Raw genomic sequence first — 12,315 nt, forward strand, 5'->3', positions numbered from 1 at the left:
TTTACAAAGAGATGAAAAGGTTTAAACGCTGTACTCAGGTTGTATTCCAGCACATAAACTGTTCGCTGAAGCCTGTGGGGGTGTTGAAACTAAATTACTGATTTTGAATTATTGACCGAAACTACATCCTGTCTCAAATACCTGGGAAGTTGTTTCAATGTGTATAATGAGTTTTCTCTGTGGTATTAGACGCTGAGCGTGTTATTCACATCTAATATGAGTGATGGTTACAAAATTCCAGTGACCCGACCTGACCTGACTGGAGGCCATGTATATAACGTCAAGGTTTCCGCCATTACTGCTAAACCCGACGTGCACTGCTTTTACACAATTGCATCTCAACCAAGTTATAACGACACAGAAAACTAAGGATTGCTTATACATTACATGACTGCATATAGTAACTCCCACTTTATAACATAGACTTACATACATTCCTAAACTATATCTGAATATATAAAATTTTGTTTGTAACAAACTAACCCATATACATTGAAAAGGTGTCCAAGGCAGACCAGGGATTTAGAACCTGAGCACATCTGGATTTGTTTCATTTACGGTTGTATACATTGCAGAGACAGCTTGGCAGTTTGGAAAATAATGTGGTTCAGGGATCGTGAGACATACAGAATACTACACGCGGTCTCATTACATACGAATCATACGACATGAGTGATTGTTCTTCCTAGGCTTTCGGTCGGTCAGATACCATGGGAAGCTCATCACGATATGGCTGAAATGCTGCCAATATGACTGTAAATTTTATCTCTCTCACTCACTAACTCACCATGAGAAGGTAACGAGTTTCGTATAATCCGTAATGTGACAGAGCGTGGTGATTTATCGTCACATCGGCAATATTGCAGCCATATCGTGACGAGAGCAATTCCTTTTAAAATAATGAAAATATCTGGAAGAGTAAAACCTGTCGACAATGGACAGTAAAAATATATACTAAACATCACAGACATGAGCGTAAAACCATCACGCAAAACTAAAACACTGCAATCAGAGAAGATAACACACTATTAAACACGGGCTATAGGTCACCAACAACTGAAGGTAGATCACCATACTAGGGACCATGAGGACTTACATTACTTTTCCTACCTGCATGGACCCTAGCTGGATTTACGCCACCCCGGCAGTTGTTACCAATTTAGGCACATCCAGCCATGCATTTAAAAGGACACATATACTACGACTAAAATAACTGAGAGTTTGAATATACTTTGAATGTTTGTGGACTTACGTCCGAGCGTGGTATTTTTATGTATTACTCACATCTAACATGAATTAAATTGACAAAATAGAGTATTTCTGTCATTTTATGGTTTTGAAATCGAAATCGGTTTCATAAAGAGGTAGCGAAAGAGCCTTGTATTTTAGTGCTCTATTGGCATAACATCACACAATGACGTCACTACCTTGGTAATTGACACAAGGATGCATGTCTATTACCATCGCCTCGTACAGCCGCATACAGTAAACTACTCCATAACACACCGTTCCCGGGTTTGCATCTGTCATCTCAGCTAACATCACTGGTGGAAACATTACGTCTGTTTTTCGACGGAAAATGTCTCAGTTCGAATCACAATCATTCAGCGACACGGCAAAGCCCCCAATATTTACATCCCCACAATGCATGTAAGTTGTATAATTACTGAATTCACATGTTTGTTATGAATGAAAAAAATGTTACGTCAGAACGTGACCTAACTGAGATGTCATCGGTTATCCAATCAAATCGTTAAAATCTCAGGTCAGGTCAGGTCAGGTCATGTCGTTACGACACAGGTCAACGCTATACGGCACTCGAGTGACGTACGTATGCAACTACCCCTAGGTTGACCACGTGGGTAATAACGATTAATACGTGCCCGGTTCGCGGACATATTGCAGCTTATGGTAATTCATAACTGATGTAATTGATCATTGATGCATATGTATTTCAGAGAAACCTTGTATCGATCCAGAGAATCCTCCTAATTCAGTGCTAGAATGCCAGGACTTCTCTGGTGGCAGGATGTGCGTTATGAAGTGCAATGAGGGCTATATACGTGCCAGGAATACCATGACGTCATCGCTCGTTTGCTCACCTTCCAAGGGCAAATGGCCAGATGAGAGTATCTATGGATGTGTCCGTGAGTGTGCTATTTCATCATATGCCCTTATGCTGATAATCTCCATGTTCCTGTCAATGTAAACTGACGGGCAAAATAAACTATACCAAATTTTGGATTCCAATATTTTGAATATTTTAACTGAGTTTTGTTTCCAGGTTACATAAACATATCACAAAATGCACGAGTTTTGTGAAATTGCGCTGCTTCCTGCGAAAATCAGTTTTAATTATGAAAAATGTAATGCACGTGAATCGCATGATCGAAATGGTAACGGTTATGAAAACCCTGCAGTCAGTATTTCATGACCATAAATAAGCAGATTACTTCAACTGACATGCCGAGAGGGCGATTGGTATGCTCCAACAGGTCATCTACCAATATGGCCGTTCATCATTGTCCTGAGAGGTAAGTTAGGTCACTACACTCACCTGGGCCCAGAGGGATGGTAAGTAAAGGAATGAGGGGTCTGACGACCGTGACCCCTAACTAATCACATTAATTCATGTACTGGCTCACATACATTCAAAGATGTAGGTTTATTTTGCCTCAGTCCATCTTACTGACTGACTGACTTCAAAACACGACAGGGTTGGCTAATCACATATTGCATCCTGAGTGACGTTGGTTGACTCCCGTCGATTCACTACTCCGCTTGTGTTAAAGGTATCTTTCTAAATGGTTAACGGTTAAATTGTCTTATCTTGATGTTCCAATACATTGTTGTAACCCCTTAACAACTGTATTGACCTTGACCTCGTGTATGTCATGATTGTAAAAAATATCGGACTCCCACCTTTTCAACTGTTTTGTCGATTGCTTTATCTGTTCCGTTTCTAATGACGAGTGTTTTGTGTTGGACCTCTTCAAACCTGCGACAAAATCTATTTCCTTGTAACATGCTGTCTTCATTGCTTTCCAAACCTTATTCTCCTATGAGAATAACCGCAAATCTAAATAGAGAATCTGGTGTAATTTCCTAATGGCTAAGGGATGCATTTTCTCTTTATAAAAGTATCTGTGCGCTGGCTTAAAGGTGTATCATAATCGCCCACTGAGTCACATGTCAGGTTGCAGGTTTGATTGGTTTCACAGCACTTTCAGTAGTATTCCAGCATTAACATTAAATGACTTTACACATCATGTAGGGAATTGAACCTATGATGACAGGCAACCTTTTTACCACGAAACAGTCCCATAGCTCTCACCTGAACCTGCTCTCTCACAAATGTGTAACATGTCTTGACGAATGGCTTCGTGTGATTCAGTTGCATCAGGTGCATCTAATACGAAATCCTTCAAATGAATGTTTTACTGATTAAGTGTTCATGGCGCCATATCAAATCATAATTTGTAGCGATTTAAAACTGAAGAAAAAGTGGAAATACGTATGTGTTGGAGGTATATATGCAACATGTAGTGCATATTTGTCACAGTAATGAAATCACACCTACTGTCGCCTCTGACCTTCTTTTAGATAATGCGACATTTTCACTGTCCCAAGAAAACCATTAACCCCCTGGATACCACAGGGACATATATGTCCTTCCTCTATATACCTCACTTTGAAGTCCAATAAAATTCTAAATAAACCACGCATATAAATACGTAACAATTTTGAATTCTGCGGAAAATTCCCAATTTCTTGATACCATCCACTTCTCAGACCAAGCTAAAGTGCTTAAAATCGCCTTTCAAAATAGGCTTCATCTTAAATGTCGTCAACTTTCAAACTGTACAAAATCGAGATTCACAGCGTTATTTGCGGTATGTTTTGAAATGTGAAAATCGGATAATTACTGGGAGTAATGAATTTCAAAAACAGCATATTAATGATAAAAAAATCGTAGCAGAGTGCTTTTATTGGTGCACGATAAGAAACGGAGAAATTTACTTTTTTTCAACACACAGAAAAGTTTTGGACAACATTTAGCAGTGTCTATTTCTCAAACCCCGGGGGAAGCCGCAGTTATATAGGAAAATAAATATTCTACATTTCTGTGCAATGTTATAGCCGTAGGCAGATCCAGGACCACGCGAGCGCAAATCTCCTACAACGTTCACTTTTCAAACCTTACGAAAATGTGCACCTGAAAAAAACTCGGCATCCAGGGGTTAAATCCGAACATACCGTACCATACCACCCCAGAGTATCAAAGATGTATATGTGCTATATTTATTATCTCCCAAACGCTCAGGGGCGATGGGGTAGCTTAGTGGTTTAAGCATTCGCCTTGGTTCGATTCACCACAATGTGTGAAGCCCATTTCTGGTGTCCCCAGCAGTGATATTGCTGCAATATTGCGATGTGAAACCCAACCAACACACTGTTTCCAAATGACGGCACCATCTCCGATCAGTCCTTTGGTTACATAGTAATTCAAATGAAAGGCGGAGTGTAGCTTCGTACGAATTTGAGCGAAAATGAAACCGAGATGACGAATACGTGCAGGGTATTTATCATCATGAAACAGACATGTGAAGCCCTTGATACCCAAGTGCGAAGTACTTTCGTTGCTTTTCCACCTTTAGCCATCAATGTGACCGGGAATCCATGGGCAATATATTCTTTCAACATTGTGTCATTTCAGGGAAAAGAGAGCCCTCCATTCTTGAGACATCTCTCGGTTATTATTGGTCAGCACGGTGCACAGACGAAGATATACAAAATGTTACCGATACATTTGAGGAGCTAATGAATTTGGAAAGGTTCTATTCATACTGCTCTATGTGTACAGTTAAGAACATAAGGGCGGCATGCAAAGCAAATCGTCGTGGTACCAGGTTTATGGTGGTGAAAATGGAAGTGCAGAAAGGAATCCTTGATACAGATGACAGTGAAATAACGGAGATGGCAATGAGTACGGTTGGAAGAAGTCTAAACGTCTGGCTTAAACGGAATCTGAAGACTCTCAACATTATTGGCAGGAGGAGGAGAGTTGTGTCCAAGAACTACCCCATTATCGCAAGCTGTGACCCTCAATACGCCGCGGACAAAACGTCCAGAGCCTGTGGTAAGACTAAATGACGATGTACTCGGGGCTTTCATAACGTTTTGAACCAAAAATACTTCTGATATGTGCATGATGATAACCTAAGAGATATCGTTTTGGCGGTAGATTTTGTACAATGAACTGACAATGCTATGACGTCATGAACTTGATGACGTCACAATGCTTTGAAATTGCTGCACTGCATGTTTAATGGTAGTACAATGTTAAGAGATGTACATTTTTCATTGAAGAATGATTTTGATGATAAATGAAATCTCACCTCGATGTCTACTGATATCCGTTATATCAATACTCGCTGTCTGGTTAACCTAACTTTTTGAACTCGTGTTGATATAATTGATATCAAAAGACACTTGAATGAGATTCTCCATTCATTCATTCATTCACATCAACGTAATATGCTCATGCACACGTCGCTAATTTCTGGTCACGTGACATCTAATCAGTTGTACAACAAAATGAAACGGCAGAATGGATAAACTGAAGTACAGAGCTGTCATAAAGTGTTGGTCCTCGCTGGCCATCCGCCTAAGCGCATCGAAGAGCTTTTGATAGCAGCACAGAATGCCATGGGAAGGATACATGTGCCTGTCAGTAAATGTGAATGATGTAAATCATTCCTCAATATCATATATTTATTGTCCATGTACATGTTAGAAGTATTTTAGTCACCAAACCTTTTAATGGTCCTGCATATTTTGATTACTTTTAAAATGTGCGACAAAACTTTTGTAACACCTCTTTTGATAAAGCCCTAATCCTTATTAGGTTGAATTGATGCGTCGCTTCGTAGTGTGTTGTTTATGACATTTGTAAAGTATTTCTTTCAGTCTATTTCTTACCTAGTCGGATTTTCCTAAGGTTCAGTTCGTCACTTGAGAAGAAATTAATAATATCAAGACTCACATCTTATGTGAGCTTCTACAAACAAGACTACTGACCACCTTTGTTTTAGATCTGCTGTTGCTACTGTGTCTAACCTTTCAGCTGCATGTGCGGTAGGCTTTGAATATGACGGACAGAGCGGATGTCGGAAGTGTGGCAGCGGAACATACCAAGATGACACCGGTTATCTTCAATGTAGGCGGTGTCCAGCTGGCACTTTCACAATAACCCTTGGAAGAAGCAGGGAAGACTGTAGAGGTAACAAGTTCCAGCCCAGCCCAGCCCAGTCCAGCCCAGCCCAGCCCAGCCCAGCCCAGCCCAGCCCAGCCCAGCCCAGCCCAGCCCAGCCCAGCCCTGCCCTGCCCTGCCCTGCCCTGCCCTGCCCTGCCCTGCCCTGCCCTGCCCTGCCCTGCCCTGCCCTGCCCAGCCCAGCCCAGCCCAGCCCAGCCCAGCCCAGCCCAGCCCAGCCCAGCCCAATGCGTGCAGCCGTTTTGCTCTGCTCGAGATATATTAAAAGCTGTTGACTGGTCCATATGAATCTTATAACCTCATGAAATAGATTTAACAAGTCCTCGTGTTTGGACAGCTGATAAACCAGACTCTATAGTCTTTGTACATCTACCCCATATTAACCATTTGTTTATAACTTTATCCCACCAATTTATGCGAAATTAATAAGAAATTGTCATCTGTCATTATGATCTCCACGTCCGGACGTGCCAGGTTTATGGCGACCACTACTCTGATGTCTTCTATGTCACAATGGTCACTAATGAATAGAAAGGAGTAGTATATACAATGGGGGTTCTGGACCACTTTCAAGAAATGTCTCTACAAAGCCTTATTTAATAAATTGCTACTATTACCCCTACTACAAAAAGGTTGGGTGTCTATGAAACAGTTCGGGGGCCAGGGGGTAGCTGTTGTGCGATGTGTGTAATTCCTTAGTATACTCTAAGTCAACCTCGAGGATATACCCTTTGTTTGAATCTGGTGCAACCCCCATAACATCAACGTGGGGTACCCATTCGAATCCCCCTGTAGGTAGATACTGGCTCATGGCCCAGCCGTACAGGTTGTTTGCGTCGAGGTAGAGAATGTGATTGGTTGGTTTGTTAGGATCGTAACCTTTCACGTATTGATTATTTGCTTTCGCGTATCGTTTGGATACCATGGAAATCACACCTCGCAAGCCTTTCTCAATGAATAGGTGCATGTCGTAATCTGTGAGCAATTCCAAATTAACTCCGTTTTTTTTAAGCAAGGCGTCCCACGACAGACCTGGGCTGGTGTAATACCATGCGGGGTCGAGTTTATACTGTTTTAAACACGTCCGCCTAAACGTCTCAAACACGTCGGCTAACAGCAGTACATCTGTCCTCAAGTACAGGTCGTGATAATCACCCAGGTTCTTACAACCCAGTTTATTCCATACGTTAGTCGCGTGCGAGTAATCATCTCGTGAGACGGACGCCTCATTCAGCTTGCTATAAAAACAGTCAATAGGGGGTAGTCTGGTCTCGGTGAACTTGACCCAACTATCCATGTACTCATAGGGGTACACACCCTTCCTCATAAGCAGGGGTCTAGTCTCGGCGTCTGTGTATTGATCGGTGATAGGGAAGGTATTGTTGGCCTTGACCAGACTGTCGAGTGACGACAGGAGGAACTGAAACGAGTCAATGAACCTAAGTCCGTTTAAGCTGAAGGAGATGTATCTCTCCATGTTGTTGGGGATGCACGTTATATTACCATCGATTTTCGCGATGGCCTGCATGATCAAGTGTGAGTCGTACCCTCTCAAGTTGTGAAAGACAACGGGGATGTTTATTGTCTTAGGGTTGATTTTAAGCTTGAGGTTGCACGCGCTGTGAGCGGCGCCTCTATACTTACCAGTTATGTGACAGTGATCTCTCACCGAATCACCGTTAAGTGGTGAGTCACACACGTGACAGTTAGTGCTACTAGCGTGAGCTAGCCTGTCGACTCGGGTCATACGCATGGGAGCGATTCTATACAATGTATTCCTAATAATTTTTTCTTCCTCCTGCAAACACTTTAGAAACCTTTCAGCCGCGTCAGGGCCCCTATACACTACCGGAGCTTTCGTTTCCCCGTCACAACGGACGACAATGTATCCAAACGAACAGGCTTTATGCTCTTGTGTCTTGTGGGTGAAGGCACCACTGGGAGCCTCGCCGGCGGCACCACTGGGGGGTGTGGGGGTATCCCCCACAACTAAGGCTTCGAAGTCGGCGTATATGATATAAGGCACAGACATTTGGTTCTTGTGGTTACTGAATTTTAGGATATTATCACCTTCCTTAGGCATGTCGACTCGTATGGCCGTCTGCCCCACACCTTGACAATCATCCCGGTGGGATTCTAATAAATCAGCTCGGGTGAAGCCATGTAGGCATCGTTCACAGAAGTGGGTCTTTTCTCTGTGTGCCGATTGGTCATACAACAGCCTGCTAAAGTGTTTTATCCATGTGTAGTGATACTTGTCACCTCGCTGGATCATGAATATATTGATAACTTGGCGATCCTTCACTTCGCTGACCCTGTGTACTATTGTTGTGTTACCTTCGTGCCCAAAGACATTTATAGCCAGATTATTCTGTTTTTCTACTTTAGTGATCTGGGATATGGGGGTGGGTTCATCTATACCATCCCAGTTGAGCCCATCGTCTTGGGGATAGCTAGAAAGCCTATCTGAATGAGTGCCAGCTGGAAATAAGGCTGACCTGATAGCTAACCTCAGGCAATCGTTTCCTCTATTCTTAACGTTTACTATGGCATGTTTGTTCCTATAGTAGGGAGGCAAGGCTAGGTATGATCCGCCTCTGAACGGCATGTAGTTAGCTATGTCTAGATAGACATTATCGATTTTATCTACAGCCCACCCGGACCCCAAGTGTGTGTAGCGTTCTAGGTATTCTCGTATCTGCTGAAAACTGGTATCGATTGATGCGTCAATGGTCTCTGTATGTGTGACGACCTCTTGTTGGCCTCGGAAGTAAGGCTGAACATATTCAGTGGCCCCTGTGGGGCCCCCAACCTGCTTATCGAGCGACATTTTCACTGTGATCTGAAACTTGATACTTCCTAGGTTATTTAGTTCCTGGTTGACCTTATCAGCTATCAGAGGCTTGATATCTGTAATGTCTATGTTTCTATCAACGTGCATGCGCCAACCTCTCAAATAGTTGCCTACAGCGCGCTCAGTGCGCACGAACTGTAGGTCAATAGCTCTATTCTGTCGTAATAATTCTACAAGCTGTGGTTTTCTCATACGGGAATACCCGCCTAAACCTAAATCGTGTGCCTCGGCTTTCAGTTGTTTTACAGTGGGACGTGCTACGGGGGCATGTGATAACAATGCGGTTAACCCGGCTCTCCCCAGGTTTGAATAACCCGTGTATCCAAGCTGTTTTGCTTGAGCTTTTAATTGTTTTACTGAAGGAGGGGCTTCTAAACCTAGTAATCACAACAATGCTGACTTCCGCATTCGAGAATACCCGATCACACCTCTCTGTTTTGCGACCCGCTTGAGCTCGCGTACAGTAGCCATCGTGTTTACACCTAAGAGAACCAATGTCTAATTGCTTCACAGTAAAGGGAGGTAACCCTTTCACGCACTGGAGTCTATCTTGAGCAGTCGCCTACGTTCTTTTATGTAGCCTTTTTTATTCTCGTAGATGAGTTGATGTCTGACTACGTTCGCTCCGTGAGCTTTACATAGACAGTAATGTCCTTTAACCCCGATACCACACACAGAACACGTGTAGTTAGGACTTCCCATATGGAAACAACAGAACCCCTGATTCCTGCATTTCCTACCACAGGCCTCGGTCTTCCCCATAAGTATGTATTCGCATCGGTATGGAGCGGGTCTCATGTTTACTTATATAGGTATTTTAATTTAATTGCTTCGCAACCAACGCAGTAGCTGCTATACCCAACACTATGAAGCCCAGTTCACGATTCATTTGTCCCTTGGATGGTGTGTAGTACTGAGCGAGTGTGGGTTTATTGAGCGGTTCCAATCGTTTACCAGTTAGTAGGTAGTATTCTTTCATTGCTTCATCGACATCGTTGAATGTTTGAACGGCATGGTTTTCACGCTGGAGTTGTTCGTTAATAAAATCGATCCTCTGGAGACGTTTTTTAGCGTACTCGGCCTGTGCTCTTTGTAATTTCTCAGTAGCGAGATCGTGCCGCTTCCTTTCTTCCTGTATTTCAGCCGCGTGATCATCTCGTAGTTTCGAGAAGAGGAAATTACTCCCGGAAAATGCCAGGGCATTCACTAACGCCCCACCGACCATCATAGCTATCGTGGCCATCCCTATATTTATTTCATTATATTATCAGGTATGATCCCTTGTTTTACTAGGATGTCTTTTGTGGCCATCGCCATACCAAGGTTCATTATGAGCATACCCATATCCTGCAGGTTGAAATCTAGCTTGATAGTTGGTTGTTTAAGCACCATTTTAGTCAACCGAGCGTACCCTACTGCTAGACTGGCGACCACTGTGGCGTGGTATGCGTCGTTGACGAACGTTTTCCCCTCAGACATTATGTATATGATATAAAATATTAAAATTATAACATGATATGCGGGTCGACAGTGGGGCCTGCCGGTGGCGTGGGGTACCCCCAGAGTTTCCCTCACTGTGGGAGGGTACCCCCACGTATAACCATGTTATAACCACGGCAGCAGTTACGCCTACAGCCAACAACAGTCGGGGGTTGGTCACTTTATGTTGGTTACACCACCGTTTTTTACCGGCAGCTACTCTCTTAGGATTCTTCTGCCTGGTTACTGTGGGGGGTACCCCCACTGAAGGGGTTTCCACCGTCACCTCGGGACTCACTGTTGGGGGTGGGGTCTCCTCCATCACTGTTGGGGGTACCTCCACTGGGGTGTCCTGTGCAGCATCCATCTATACTATTATTATTATTCTTTCTCTCAAATTGACAATGTTTTGCCGTGATAATCGCCGCCGTCACTGGAGCCAACAACATACCATATTTGTGGTACAGCCCGCAGCTGATAGAGCTCACGGCGTGTTCGATAAAAGGGTCTTTCTCGAGGTCCTCCCACAGGTAAAGTCGGCGCTCTGGTGGAATGGGAAGGAAGTGTGATACAATACCGGTGTATATCTGGGTCATAGCCGATCCTATTGTCTTTGTCATTTCTGCTCCGAGCCGGGACTCGTATCTAGCGTACAGCTTATCGATTTCTTCGGCTGACATTTTGTGAATTTTATCCGGGGTGTAGTCTCCAAAGTAATGTTTGGCTTTGCCGCCAACAGCCAACGCCACCAGCTTCTCTCGCTTGTCATCAGTGGGGCCTGCCGGCGGCGTGGGGGAGACCCCCAACTGTTCGAGCAATTCCTCACACTCCATCTTATAATATAACAAGTAAGATTTAGTTTTAACTATATAATACCCGATGCAGACAAAACACAGAGAAATGAAGGTTAAGTTGCACACGACAAACACTTCAAATATCATAGCTATATGCTTAGCTTTGCTTAGCTTTGCTTAGCTTTGCTTAGCTTTGCTTAGCATACTATATATGCTACTGGTTGGTCGGTCTTGAGCACGAGCTTAGCGTGTTTAGTTTCAGCGAGCTGTTTCTTCACCCGTTCCCGTTCTAATTTGCTCATCACATCGTTCTCTCTCAAACACTCCTCGAACGAATCCCTGTCCTTGCAGTGAAATAAGGCCACCCATCGCGTCTGCTCCCTGAGGTCTTTCAACACCGAGTTGAACTTCTGCGTTAGCACCCAGACGCTGTGATTTGCATGCCGGCCGGAGAAGGCCAGGTACGATAGCATGTCTCTCTTTTTTGTTATCTCGCGATTAGCACTGCAGTCGTCCAGTATAAACAGCGTCGGTTCCCCTTTAAATTTCTCGTGAAGAGCTTTCAACCAGTCCTGCAGGCGTGTTCCAGGGTCGATTTTGTGTACGTCCGGGTCCGTCATCACCCAAGGTCCCGCGTACGTTTTATTCATGCCCAGAGTAGGGCACATGATAACGATGTTATCGAACACATCCTTGTAGTAACCCTCCAACATATCCAAGACGAAAACGGTCTTCCCACAGCCAGTCTGCCCGCACACTATGGCGCAGTGTGGGTCAGTGGGGAGTTGGGGGTACCCCTGGGGGGTGTGGGGCAGTGGGGACTGTTTATTATTGGGGGGTGTGGGGGGGTACCCCCCATCAGTAGATGGCTTGCACGAATCTCCCATTGTCTATATTAAGTTGCGCGTCCATAA

General features: G+C 43.9%; 1 protein-coding gene across 2 annotated transcripts in view; it reads left to right on the forward strand.

Moving 5' to 3' along the window:
* The window catches only part of LOC137273234 (sushi, von Willebrand factor type A, EGF and pentraxin domain-containing protein 1-like), a 54,286-nt gene that overhangs the window by 25,947 nt on the left and 16,024 nt on the right, over positions 1 to 12,315 (forward strand). For both annotated transcript variants that reach the window (XM_067805745.1, XM_067805747.1), the window contains 3 exons: positions 1,959 to 2,147; positions 4,718 to 5,140; positions 6,128 to 6,283. In XM_067805745.1, coding sequence (XP_067661846.1) covers positions 1,959 to 2,147; positions 4,718 to 5,140; positions 6,128 to 6,283 — 768 coding nt within the window. The remainder of the gene's footprint in view (positions 1 to 1,958; positions 2,148 to 4,717; positions 5,141 to 6,127; positions 6,284 to 12,315) is intronic.

This window comes from Haliotis asinina, chromosome 2 (assembly GCF_037392515.1).
Source record: "Haliotis asinina isolate JCU_RB_2024 chromosome 2, JCU_Hal_asi_v2, whole genome shotgun sequence".
Taxonomy (NCBI): domain Eukaryota; kingdom Metazoa; phylum Mollusca; class Gastropoda; order Lepetellida; family Haliotidae; genus Haliotis; species Haliotis asinina.